The sequence below is a fragment of the Chenopodium album genome, chromosome 24, assembly GCF_948465745.1.
Source record: "Chenopodium album chromosome 24, dcCheAlbu1.1, whole genome shotgun sequence".
In the NCBI taxonomy this organism is placed as follows: Eukaryota; Viridiplantae; Streptophyta; class Magnoliopsida; order Caryophyllales; family Amaranthaceae; genus Chenopodium; species Chenopodium album.
The window spans coordinates 3,054,676-3,069,065 of NC_137857.1; the positions used below are offsets into that span (position 1 = coordinate 3,054,676).

The 14,390-nt window shown below is 34.5% G+C and overlaps 1 protein-coding gene and 1 long non-coding RNA gene across 3 annotated transcripts; both read right to left on the minus strand.

Moving 5' to 3' along the window:
* Window positions 1-157: 157 nt before the first annotated feature.
* On the minus strand, window positions 158-6,976 carry LOC145610311 (uncharacterized). 2 transcript variants are annotated; one of them, XR_014106268.1, is made up of 4 exons: window positions 6,241-6,976; window positions 6,055-6,126; window positions 2,929-3,001; window positions 158-2,331 (listed from the first exon to the last, which is right to left on the minus strand). It is a non-coding gene; the product is annotated as an uncharacterized LOC145610311 (long non-coding RNA). The 2 variants fall into 2 exon arrangements; XR_014106267.1 differs by having other exon boundaries at window positions 159-2,331; window positions 6,055-6,976.
* A 464-nt stretch (window positions 6,977-7,440) lies between these two features.
* On the minus strand, window positions 7,441-12,371 carry LOC145611076 (nudix hydrolase 20, chloroplastic-like). Its single transcript, XM_081666309.1, has 9 exons — window positions 12,053-12,371; window positions 11,886-11,950; window positions 10,901-11,087; window positions 10,370-10,450; window positions 9,266-9,391; window positions 8,618-8,697; window positions 8,281-8,396; window positions 8,022-8,142; window positions 7,441-7,864 (listed from the first exon to the last, which is right to left on the minus strand). The coding sequence occupies exons 1-9, from the start codon at window positions 12,308-12,310 to the stop codon at window positions 7,795-7,797; spliced, it is 1,104 nt and encodes a 367-aa protein (XP_081522435.1). The 5' UTR covers window positions 12,311-12,371; the 3' UTR covers window positions 7,441-7,794.
* Window positions 12,372-14,390: the final 2,019 nt, after the last annotated feature.

A 14,390-nucleotide genomic window follows, 5' to 3' on the forward strand; every position in this document is an offset into this window, starting at 1 on the left:
CTCATTACTTTAACTACTGAAGTTTAATCTACTTCCAAACTATGGCTCATACCATTGTAGTTTTTACTTTTCAACCAAATGTTTGAACTTATTGTTCGAAGATACGAGACAGACTCTAAGAGTGATTTTCGTGTTACATGGATATCTTTCACACTCAAACACTTGCAATTCAAATAAAATTTACAAAAACCGCACTTCCAAACTTTGGGGGCATTTTTAATTGATTTTGAACATGTGCACTTGTACAATGAAGTAATTAATCATCAATACTTTACTGATTATCTCACTTCACATGATATACAATGTTTCATTGAACTCAAACCAAATGTAACATTCTCCAGGAACCAACACACTCCTGTAATCCTGTGTATTTCTTCATCAGTGTCTCAAAATGTGTAAAAATGGTGCAAGTTAATTTGCATGCAAAGACCCGGAGCACATCCAAGTGAATAGGTGAGAATTCAGCTCGTGAAGGAGAACTTCATCAGCAATTGGGAGGCGTCAAGAAGACCACTAGCAGCACCACAATCATCAGATTAGCTCATTAGCTGCTGCCGGTTAACTGCAAGCATCCTTGGCCAGTGGTTTGGTTACTCTGAAGTCTGACTAGAAACCAATGCAACCAAAATCTCCAAGAGATTAAGGTAAAACATACAGAATTAATACAGATTCTATCTTGACCAGATGTTTCATGATTGTCTAATAAGGCGAAATAGCCATCTCTTGTAACACCCAACGCTTATCGGGACTTCATTTTTAAGGATAGAATATTTTGAAACTTTGATTTCCTGGAAAATAACAGTTAAGAAAAGAAAAAAAATTAAGAAGAGGCGTAAACTTTGATTTTAGAGTGGAACCAACTTGTAAATCTTATTGCTATTATCATGACATTTAAACAGAAAGATAAACCAGCCGTAATCAAAGGTTAGAAATTACCGGCTTTTGTTTATGGTGATAAGCCTAGCCGGCCACAATGATCATAAAGGAGAAGATGCAAACGGCTTTCAAGATGCACAGCCATTCCAAGTCTCAAACAAGAGCACATAATCAAATTAACAGCTAGAAGATGTCAAGATAATGACAGACAGTACTAACAGCACATAATTAAACTAACAGCTAGAAGATGATAAAGATAGCACTCAGTACCATGGCGGCAGCAGAAGTAAAGCTCGCCAGCTTACTGCTGCCAGGCCAATGGCAAAATCATTGATATTCGTTTCTCCGGTAGCAGTCTACTTATTGGATTAGAAAACATGTATCTATATTGAATGGAATTGAACTGGAGAACTGTAAAGCAAGTTGACTTGCTTACTTGCGTAAATTAATAGATTAGGGTATGCTATCTTCCCAACAACATAAAAGTCTTAGTCCCAAAATGATTTGGGTTCGGTTAACAACCTAACATGAATCGTCACAAGGAACCGTCCAAAAAGGAAAAAGAGCATAGCAAAATAATCGATTGAATAAAAGTTGGATACAGGGTGTAAACTGTAAAGTGAAAAACAGAAAGACATATGAAATTTACGAGAGTTTTAGAGAAGTGGTAAGGGGATAAAAAGGATAGGGAAAATATGTGAGTGAAAAACTTAAAGGTTTGAGAAAACATAAAGGTGTACTATCTTCCCACTAAAAATTTAGTCCCAACAAAAAGGCTCAGATTCGCCTTTGATCAAGCATAAGGAGACAAAAGTCTGGTAGTCAGTACCATGGCGGCAAATCAAGTAGAGCTTTTCAGCTTTACTGCTGCCAAGCCAATGGACGACCTTAATTATGTATCTCCAGCGCCAGTCTACTAATTGAAGTAGAATTTTTTTATCATCACAGCCTTAAAATTTCAGAAACAGCAAAAGGCAACATTTATACTCCGTTGTTATACGTATCCCAATTTGACCAGCAAAAATGCCAACTATACATTGAGACAGTTCTGACAAGTACTCACAGACTATGTTTAATCTAATGTATAAAGCACCAACGCTGGTCAAAGTGGTGAATACGAATAGTGCACAATGTGTCACCAATAGACTTCATTGTAGCCGGCATTCACATGAAATCACTTTTCCCTTTTACCCGAAATTCACTAACCTGAACTTATTGTAGTAGTGAAATGTACTTGACTATGCCCTATTAGAACTTATCTCCCAGGGGTGAGTTTGGGAGAAATCATTCAACGGGGCAAAGAAACCTGATCTCCTTTGAGAAAAGATATCCAGGAAAGTGTTTGCTTATTTCTTCTCTATCCAAGCAATGAGCCATATCTTTCCATGACAATGCCAATTGAAAAATGAGAAGAAACACCGACAGCCTCCACAAAGTTGATAGCATATGACAAAGCTACAATTCAATAAGAAAGGCATTACTAACATCCTCTGGATTGCAAGGCTCTAACTTCTAATCACAGCGTGAAGTTTTTAAACAAGTAGCAAGCAAAAATGAACAGTCGATGGCAATTAAACTGATTTTCATCAATCCCCAACAGAGAGAGCAAGAAAGGTGAAGAGGGAAAACAACGAAAAGAAATACCTCAATGCATAAAAACAACAGAACCTTCCCCCCAAATTCCACAGTAAAAAGCAAGGGAGGCAAGGTACAAATTTGCATCAAGAAATTGGTTCAAATCATCTATATCCATGGCAATCTCTAACTACCAACACTGCTGGTGCTACTAATCATCTATATCCACAGGAATGTGTTCTAAGTTACTGAAGCACACATAATTTGACAGCTTTTTACAAGCGTTCCAAAATTAATACCAATAAGCACTACATATACAAGATATTTTATTTTACTATATCGAAAAGCTTAATGTATTCATTCAACATTAAAACTTAAAGCAGACAACAAACTTACTATTAACCCAAAAATGCAGGCTATGCAGATATAACAAGCTCATTGTAAAACTATAAACAAGCCTAAAATATACAAGCTCACCATCCAATAACACAATTCAAAAACCCATGAACCTCATCATCAACTTTGCCCCTCCTAATATCTTCACCCAAACCTGCAACCCAACAATAAATCAATTTATACAAAAATAAAATAAAATAAGATAAAATAAGATAAAAAAAACATTACTTTCACCATTTATTGTAAACTTCAGCAAGAAACAATCACAACCCGAACAGCAAATTACAATCACAAAATCACAAACATGCAAAAAATCACATGCAAACCATAAAAACCATATCATAATGTCACAAAAACTTGATTTCTTTTCATCCATTTTTTGAGGAGTGATTGGGGGAGGCTCAGATCCAAATTTCACCGAAGTTTTTTGGGGGAGCATTTTCAAGGTGAAGAAAATCAACCATGGCGGCAACCAAACAAGACCGACATTAACAAATATAAGATGAACTAAACAATTCAATTCAACTCAGTCAATGAGAACAGGCCCTTAGTTTCCACTTTCCAGTCACAACCACCACCACCATCATCTCCACCATCACAACCAAAAATGCCGATCAAGTTGCTGCCAAGCCAAATGGAAAACTACCCACCTCAAAAACACAACCAAAACTCAGAAAAACTTCACTTAAATTGAACGATAGAACTCATCATAGCCTCAATGGAAAAAACAGAGGTAGTAATAAAAATAATAATAACAATGAAGATGATAAATAAATAAAAAATACGAAGTAGTAGTAATAATAAAGCCAATTAGTGACCAAGTTTGATAGAAAGGGAGGAAGAAAAGGGAAAGATAGTGCCATATTTGAAGCTGCTGATCTTTGTTTGAGGGTTGTTTTAATGGTGGTCGGAGAAATCATCGGCTTAAGATTACCGACCGCCGTAATCAGTGGTGGGTTATCAAGGGAGAGTGGCAAACGGTCCTTGAAAACTCCCATGGCCTCTCCCTGCCTCATTCTTCGTTGTTGAGCTTGTGATGCTTTGTTGCTTCTTTAGACCATCTCCAATGGTGAGACTCAACTTTGAGTATTGAAATACAAAATGAGTTGTCTTCAATGGTGATACCCAACCCACTTCTCAATTTAGCAACTCATATGAAATATAATTTTCCAATGGTGAAACTTTCTAAACTATACTAATGTCACTTTCAATTGAAAAAAAAAATTAAAACTTAAATAAATTACAAAACATATTATAATATTGATAAGGGCCCACACTTTTTGTCAAAATGAGACTCAAAGTTGAATATCTAAACTTAGCAAGATACCAACTTATTGGTATCCTTTACAAAAAATACTCTCTCTCTCTCCTAAAGAAACTCCCTCAAGTCTCACCATTGGAGAGGGTCTTGTACACAAACCCTAATGTTTCGGGTTTTGCCCGGTTCGTGTGGACGGGTTTGACCTGACTAATGTAAGAGCAAGTTTTAGGTGAGATCGTATTAAATTATAGCACGGTCAAACTTACAACCAACCCATAAACGCAGGACATACACTGCCACTCATGGAGTTTGGTGAAAAGCTTAATGGAGTTTTAAAATCACTTAAACAATTCAACATTATAACTTTCAAAGCAGGCACCAAACTTACAACCAACCCATAAACGCAGGACATACACTGCCACTCATTCAGGTCATTGTAAAGCTATATATAAGCATAAAAGAAACAAGCGTACCATCCAAACAACACAATTCGAAAAACCCCATTAACCTCATCATCAAGTCATTCACCACCCAAACAGCAAATAACACTCACAAAATCAAAAACATGCAATAAAATCACATGCAAAACTATAAATTTAAAATTTAAAAAAATAAAATTAAATTAAAAATAAAATTAAAAAACCAAAATCTTAATCTCTTTTCTTCCTTCTTTTAGAGAGGTGTTTGGGGAGGCTCAGATCTGAATTTCAACAAAGGTTTTTGGGGAGCATTTTCAAGGTGAAGAAAATCAACCATGGCGGCAACCAAACAAGATCGACATTAACAAATATAAAATGAACTAAACAAAGCTTAGGGTCTGTTCTGATTAACTGAACGGAGCTGAATTGAATATTTTATAAGAGAAGGAAATTAAGAAATGAACTGAACTGAAATTAATCTGAAGTGAACAAGGCCTGTTCTGAACTGAACTAAAATTAAGCTAAATAGAACAGGCACTTAGTTCCCAGTTACCACCAACACTACCGTCGCAACCAGAAATGCCGATCAAGTTGCTGCCAAGCCAAATGGAAAACAACTCACCTCGAAAAACACAACCAAACCCAAAAAAACTTCGATTAAATTGAACGATCGATCTCATCATAGCCTTAATGGAAAACACGGAAGCATTAATAATCGATCTCATCATAGCCTCAATGGAAAACACAGAAGCATTAATAATAATAATAATAATAATAATAACAACAATAACAATAACAATAATAATTATATACAAAACTATATTCTGTTTCGGGTTTTACCCAGTTTGTTTGGCAGGTTTGATCGGATTAATGTAAGAGCAACTTTTAGGTGAGATTGTATTAAATGGCTAAAACCGTATTAAATTAAAGCATGGTCCGTGGTGAGTTTGAAAACAAAATACTCCATAACTTATGAGCAATATTGGTCTATGGAAAACAAATCACTTATGTGTTACTCCAAGTCTTTTCTTTTAGGTGATTGCAATTTCAATTTATTTCAATGATCTTGTAATGTTTTCGTCACATCAAAACTCTATGCAATATTGGCTACTCCGTATTAAACACAAGTGAGAAATCTATGAAATTTATTTACCAAAAAATCCACAATTCTATGCATAATTTACCAATACTAGCTGATCATGTTGAGCAATCTCTATTCTCTAACTACCAACACTGCTGCTGCTACTAATCATCTATATCCACAGGAATGTGTTCTAAGTTACTGAAACACACATTATTTGACAGCTTTTTACAAGCGTTCCAAAACAATATCAATAAGCACTACATATAAAAGATATTTTAATTTACTATATCGAAAAGCATAATGCATTTTAAATTAATTTAACCATTCAACATTAAAACTTTCAAAGCAGACAACAAACTTACAATTAACCCAGAAATGCAGGCTATGCAATTATAACAAGCTCATTGTAAAACTATATAAAAGCCTAAAATATACAAGCTTACCATCCAATAACACAATTCAAAAACCCATAACCTCATCATCAACTTTGCCCCTCCTAATAACTTCACCCAAACCTGCAACACAACAATAAATCACTTAAAAAAAACATTACTTTCAACATTTATTGTAAACTTAAGCAAGAAACAATCACAGCCCAAACAGCAAATTACACTCACAAAATCACAAACCTGCAAAAAAATCACATGCAAAACATAAAACCCATATCATTATTTCACAAAATCTTGATTTCTTTTCATCCATTTTTGGAAGAGTGTTTTGGGGAGGCTCAGATCCGAATTTCACCAAAGCTTTTTTGGGGGAGCATTATCAAGGTGAAGGTAATCAACCATGGCGGCATCCAAACAAGATCGACATTAACAAATATAAGATGAATAGTTCAGTTCAATTCTCAGTTCAGCTCAGTAAATAAGAACAGGCCCTAAGTTTCCAGTTACAACCACCAACAACAACAACACCAACACCGTCGCAACCAAAAATGCCGATCAAGTTGCTGCCAAGCCAAATGGAAAAATACCCACCTCGAAAAACACAACCAAAACCCAGAAAAACTTGGATTAAATTGATCGATCGAACTCATCATAGCCTCAGTGGAAAAAACGGAGGTAGTAGTAATAATAATAATAATAATGAAGATGATAAATAAATAAATAAATAAATAAATAAATAATACGAAGTATAATACGGAGTAGTAGTAATAATTTGGCCAATTAGTGACCAAGTTTGATAGAAAGGGAGGAAGAAAGGGGAAAGATAGTGCCATATTTGAAGCAGCGAATCTTTGTTTGAGGGCCGTTTTAATGGTGGTCGGAGAAATCATCGGCTTAAGTTTACCGACCGCCGTAAAGGGTGGTGGGTTATCAAGGGAGAGTGGCAAACGGTCCTCGGAAACTCCCACGACCTCTCCCTGCCTCATTCTTCGTTGTTGTGCTTGTGGTGCTTGTTTGCTTCTTTATATACAAAACCCTAGTGTTCCGGGTTAAACCCGGTTTGTGTGGGCGGGTTTGGTGAGATCGTATCCCTACCTTGACCCGGTTTGTGTGGGCGGATTTGGTGAGATCGTATTAAGTTAGAGCACGGTCCGTGGTGAGTTTAAACAAAAAACAAATAGTACAAACTAGTAACTCATGAACAATTTTGCTCTATGGTAAAAAAATCACTAATATGTTCATATTGTAGTCTTTTCTTTTTAAGTATTTCTTTATTAGCGAGCTATAATGATTTTTCAATGTGTTGGTTATATTTAGTCCGACACTCCGTATTTTACACAAGTGAGAGCTCTGTGAAATTGATTCTTCAAAAAATTCCTCAGTTCTATGCTTAATTTATCTATACAAGCTGATCATGTAAAGCATGGAAAAGAACAAGACTTGAAAACCTATTTTATTAAACCTCCAACATTTTGCTAACAACTCATAGTCTCATACATCTATTGCACCCCCTTTGTTCATAAGGAGGCAAAAGAGCCACAATTTTAATCTCAGATACAGTCGATCCCTCTAAGAATTTTTTCAGTGCAGTTGAATTCTACATAGTAAGAGTAACCAACAGCAAAATTACGGAGTACAAGTTTATGTCCTTGTCAAAAAATACAGACAACTGTTGCAGAAATTTATGTTCATCCATATACTACAAGGTATAAATGTATAATTATAATTCAAGGAACCAACTGTACACATTATTTTAAGACATCCCCATTAACAACAAATCATGCTAAAGCCAATTCAGGAGCAGTCTCCACTCCTTAAACTCTGAAGGAGCTTCAAGTATCCAGCATATTCAGGACATATATATCTGCAAACGCCATAACAGGAAAATGGGAATTCAGTGATAAGATTAGCTATTAACAACCAACCAAATAAACAGATTGGAGTGGTTATATAATCCCATTTCCAACACTTCCATTCGATATGATAAGCTAAAACTAACGCTAGATAGATAGAATACATACCCATGTCGGAAAAGGAAGTCAATGATGACAAGAGTACAATTTGACTTAAAAAATTGGGTTCTCTTAATCACATTTGCTACGTGTGGAACAGGGATCAACCTGAAGCTCTCCACCTCACCATCTGCCATATTACAAAAAAAAATATATATGTATATATATATATTAAAAAAAAAATAGACAGGACAAATGAAATATGAAAAAGGGCAAAGCCATCATGTTCAATATTGGGTATAATGACATTACAGCTTAGCCTGCCTACCATTGTTGTCGGGAACAAAATCTTCAGGAAGCTTGAGATCGTAACAGAAAAGAACATCTCTCTTAAGTCTATCTCCGTTGATATCCATGTAAGAGACAGCCCCAACTGGTTCAACTCTGGTACACACAGAACATGATGTCATGAATACATTGATAAGCGAGTTATTACTCGTAGATGTTTATGGGTCATAGGTGCACAGAAGAAATAAAAAAGCCTAGAATAAGACAAATTAACAAAACTTGAGCAGCAGTTTTCTTAGTTAAACATTGTAATATGTGTTTTAAATAAAAAATGATATCAACTCTAGACCAAAAAGAGGGATTGGACAGATGGCTACTTCTTGGAGATGGATATGGGTATTCCTGCTTCCTCCTCACATTCCTTCATCATATTCTCACCACAAGGAATTCCATGAGGCTGCAATATTTTCAAAGATGCTTGAGATAAAGATTTAAACAAAAATAATATGGCATGAGAAACATAGTAAGATGTACACTATCAAGACAAACAGATTATTGCAGGCTATAGCTTTACGCAATCCAATTATTACTAACTAGATTAACAAATGCTTAAAAGAACCAATGCAAAGAGATTGATCAAATTTGAGGACAAAAAAGTCGCAGAATAGTCAAGCAAAAGATAACATGGAGAAATCCACCAGACTGTATCTATGGCCAGGCATGAATAGTACTTAACTGAAGCTTTAACTGTGAAGAAAGCTCCAAATTTCTAAAGGCTCAAGAATGTCAAAAGGCGATAAAAAAAACTAATTTAAAGATGAGATAAGATGGTAATTTTTGATTCTGTCTTTTAACATGTATTTTTGAAAGATATTCCTGGACCCAAAGAGCGGATGTGAGATGTTAGCATAACAAATAGGAGTTCGATCACTATTAAAGAATGTCAACAATTGTTCACTAATTCTAAACTCCTTGCAAGTTTTTCTTAAGCCCCATAAAACATCAAGCTGAAAGTTGCAACTAACCAGTCCTCCAGCAACAAGATGATCAAGCATCCCTGGAAAGGTGGACTTTGCTTGACTTCTCTTTCCCAGCCAAAGAAACTTCTGACCTTCTTTTTCAACATAGCCATTCATGTGAACTCCATATGCCTATAATAAAAGGAAAATGCAAAACCACATTAGTTTTCTTCTCTTCGGAAGAATTCAGAAATGGTTGGCAAAACAAATATAATTACTGTCTGGAGCAATACAGTTATACAACTAGAATCACTGTGTAAGCTAGAACCAAATTCAATTAGCAAAACAAGCATCACCTACCAAGCTTTTGCTCTTAAATAAGTCCTGTGACTAGTCACACAATGCTAGTTCCACTCAACTAATGCAGATAGACAATTGAAATTGGATGAATCACAGAGATGCAGAACAGTGAGGTGGGCAGGTGACACATTGAATTTGGTGATTCTTGCTTCTCCTAGAATGGGGATAATAACTGCATGATGTAGAGACCCAAAGAAGATAGGAGTCTGGAGCACTGAACTACCTCAACCTATTATAAGGTTGAAGCATCTACAAACTTCATGTACATACACTCAGCTCCTCATACAGCATTTCCAGTTCTCTAGATGACTGTAACTAGAAATCAAAGCCCACTTACACAAAAGACTGACCATTGGGAAATAATACTCTGACTTGTAGACATGTTACTAGCAAGACAATGACAAAAATAATTAGGAACAGCAAGCCAAAAAAATGCTGTTATCCAAGTAATATGACACTGAGGACCTTTTGTAAAAGATGCAACAAAGTGACTAACAGTGTGTTTGGATTGAAAGAAATGGAGGGAAAGGAAGAGAAGGGAAATGGAGAGATGAGGTATCTTTCATTTTGATAACAAATGAGGAAGGAAGGGAATTTGAGGGGAGAGAAATGGAGGGATTAAATTGTAGGAAATTGATCCCTCCAATAATGGAGAGATTTTGAAAAAAAATTACCATTCTTCCCTCCCCTCCCTTTCCCTCCCCTCCTCTTCTCCTCCCTCCCTTTCTTTTCCTTCCCCTTTCTTTATCCAAACACACCGTAAATGACATAGACAAGGAATATGGTTATCAAAAGCAGAAAATATTTTACCTTTATTCCAAAATAAGGAGCCGCAGCACGTTCTAGTGAGAAAAACGCTCGTGTCCCAAAGCATGATGTAACAGGGAAGAGCTGGTTCAAGTCAATGTCATGCACAGTCATTCATGGTTAGAAATATATTCATTGTTATGTCAACAGATTAGTATAATTATATTTCCGTAAGCTTCTAAACAAGTGCTGTTTAAGACTTATATGCATAAGAAAAGAGCCAAAAGTTTCTCTTATAAAACATTATAGAAAATATTGACAAGCAAATAACTTGATTTGGAGCTGCAATAGAGAATTTCAATAAACTTTTCTTTTTAAATTGCAAGATAAAACTTATATTTACACATACAGCAATAGTTTCCAAAATGTAACTTGATAAATATTTTGAGAACATCTAAAAGGGACAGATCAGCAGATGGCACTTTGTATTTATTACTCCAAGTTAGGAATTAAACATTCCACTAGAAATCCATGAAAAAGAGAGATGCAATGCTGAATTGTATAGAATATAAAATGCTTGGCCATCAGGAATACCTCATTCCTAATACCTGGAATCAGTTCTTCTCCCAGGCAGTTGATTACATTAGCAACTGCAGAAGTCCTATCTTCAGGTGATTTTAGTTCTGGATGTAGTGTTATATGCCAGTCGAAATGACCATTGTGCAAATCATCTCGTGGGAACGAGAACACATCTTGGAACCTCCTCAAGTGGTCAGCAAATCTATGAATTATCAAAGTAAGCATTTAGTTTGACAGCTTATCTTCTCAAGATAAAGGGGATCAGGGGGATGTAATCAGCTTTGAAGTTTACCGATTTGATTTTTACAGCATTTCAACATCCATTTTACATCTTAAAATGGAAATCATATAATTTAACAGTAACCTTTATTGAAATGAACAGCTTTTATCATCTCAGTCCAAGTTTGCCATTGTGATTTCATGATCAAATTTCATCAGAATGCTGATCCGGATGGCAGTACAACAGCAACTAAGATCTTGTGTTTTTGAGCAATTAAAGAACTAAAATTAAGATATGTAAAAACATACAGCTCCACACTCCCACGTCGGTGAGTCATCCCTTAGCCCCAACTGTATTGGCTATAAAAAAGAGTACTACTAATCCCCCAAACCCGGAATTAATAGTCACGTTAGTAGTGTAATCCAAACTAGAAATGCAATAACTAATTCTAAAACGGTCTTGGCAATAAAATGAATACTACTCCCTCACACCCGGAATTAATAGTCACGTTAATAGTGTAATCCAAACTACCAATGCAACAACTAAATCAAAATTTCAAATTCATGTCAAATTTCAAGCTCAAGAAGAATCACTACATCTTATACAACTGAAATGTCATTAAGATATACGAGAAATTGCAAAATTAACAATTAGCATCTGATAATTTTCAGGCATAATTTTCATCAATATCTAATCAAATTTTACATGAATTTTCAAATTCAAATAAGTTAATTACAATTACAATAGCAATCATGGACAAAGGAAGAATAAAGAAATTACCCACTATGTACATAACCAACAACTTGCTCTTCAACAACAAATGGAACAAATTCCCGCAATTTTTCCTGCAAATTAAATCCTAAAATCATCAGTTCATCTTCATCACCCAAAAAAAAAAAAAAAAAAAAAAAAAAAAAAAAAAAAAAAGATAAGATAAAATTAGTTACCACATTTCGATTACAAGAGCTAACTTTATCAAAGAAACCCGTTAAGTCAGATGGGTCGGGTTTGAACTGACCGATTTGAATAACATCATCCCAAGTGAAATTGTTTGATGATACAACAGTTGAATTTAGACCAGTGAAGTTAGAAGTTGAATAACCCAGAAATTGAATAAGTTTTGCTGAAGAAGATAATGGGAATTTTGATAAGAGTGGAAATGAGTGATTGAGATAGTTTGTGAGTGGGAGGTTTTTGCAAGCCATTGTAACCCAAAAATCTAATGGCTTTGTCTCGAATAAGCTTATGAGTTACTCGTATGAGTTGTGATCAAACAATAGTTGGAGACTTTGAGTAGAGCTTGGCTTGAAAGAAGTCCGGTTAGGCCCAAATGGTTCGAGTTAATGAATTTTTTAAGCTTAAATTCACATTACGAGGAATCTAGTCTCACGACACGCATCACTTAGAGGTCTTTTTGAAAAATGTTGGAAATGCTTTGCCCAGGAATACCTCCCGAGAAACCCCTTTGGCGAAAAGCTACAAATTGGTGCTTCTCATTTTACCATCCCTAAAAGCTATTTTGGCCTTCTTAGAATTCCATTGTTTGGCCCAATATCTATTTCTTAGATTGAGAAACAGTTTCAGAAACTAGGTCAAACAGTTGTTCCTAATTTGATTTTTATAAGTTTGGGTGAATGTTTACGGCTTGGCTACTTTAACTCAAACGAGAAGGTTTAAGACACTTTTTTTCTTTGTATTGTAACAATCTAGCCCATGATCATATCACATCTGAGATAAAAAATAATTTTCATGACAAAATCATTTACATGATCATCTTCATTGATTGAAAAAGTTGAGAGGTTGGAATTTGAAAAATGTCAATGGAATGACTAATTTATTTGCTATATATTGGAAGGGTTTTGAGTAGGTCATTTTTATGCCATAGATAATTTTTTGTCATTCTAAGGGCATGTTCTATTCAGCTTAAATCGGAACAAGCCTTGAGAGTAAATTACTATGCCAATAAAGCTTAATTTGTTGAATACGATATTACAAGGTTAGAAGTTCTACATGGTAAGTTGTCAGATTAGTTGACTCGATATACAATCTAAAAGTTTGACAACACATGCATAATATTATTTATGAACATTTATTAGAACCTTTTTTTGCAAACAAGTGAATAACAACTTTTTTTTCTCTCCACCTAGTTTTGCAACATGTTACAATATGTATTAAATTATTATAAGTCAAATTCTTATCGTTAAAGAGGTGTTTATAATTTTTTATGATCCATTTCGTCATTGATGTTTAAAGCAATAAAGCTTTGGAGTTAGCAAGATGGATTTAGAAATCTCATAGTATGGTAAACTAAGGGTTTGTTCTCTTCTGATTATTTTCAGTTCAGTTCTTAATTTCCTTCTCTCATAAAATATTCGGTTCACTTCAAGTTCAGCTCTAATAAGTTCAGTTCAGTTCAACTCCAATAAACTTCAGTTTAGTTCAATTCAGCTCCAATAATTTAAGTTCAGTTTAGACCCTAAGTGAAATTATTGATAATATATGAAATCAACCTATATAATGAATTTAAAGTTATATGGCGATATAAATAGTTAAATTCTTTTGATTGTTTGACTTTGATGCCACCGAATAACATAAGAGATTAAAAAGTGTATTAAAACATCTAAGTAGCTTTTACAAGTATTCTACTTGTATTTTATAAGATATCATTTTCATTTAAATGATTTTACAAGTTAGCTTATTTATTTTGTTGATAAAAATTTAACAGTTCATTAATAATTACTCCCTTCGTCCCCGAATGATAGTCACTTTTGCCATTTTTAGTGGCTCAAAATGTTAGTCACATTTGCTTTTTTCAAGTACCATTAATATTATTTTTTTACCAAAATTCTCTAACATTTGCAAAAATATTTGTGCTAACTTAACTTTCCCATGTATTTTAATTACTTTCTCTCTCTACTTTTTTGCATACCCAATGTATATTTACTTTTTCAATGTACTTTCTTTAATTCTCCTTAATTCCCGTGATTTTTCTTCAAAAGTGACTATCAATCGGGGACGAAGGGAGTATATAATAATTTTTCATATAAAATATTATTAATCACAAATCAAGTCTTAAAATATTAAAATTTACATTGACTTTTTTTTAAAAAAAATAAAAAATCGCAGATGCGATCCACCCACTTAGCAAATCCGCTCAATTACTGATTAATTAATTTACTCGTAATACTTGGAGTCTTATGCAATCCGAATGTTATTATAATTAAATTTCATTTCCCTCTTATATTTGAACTACCAGACAAACTCTACTAGCCTACTATAAAAAGC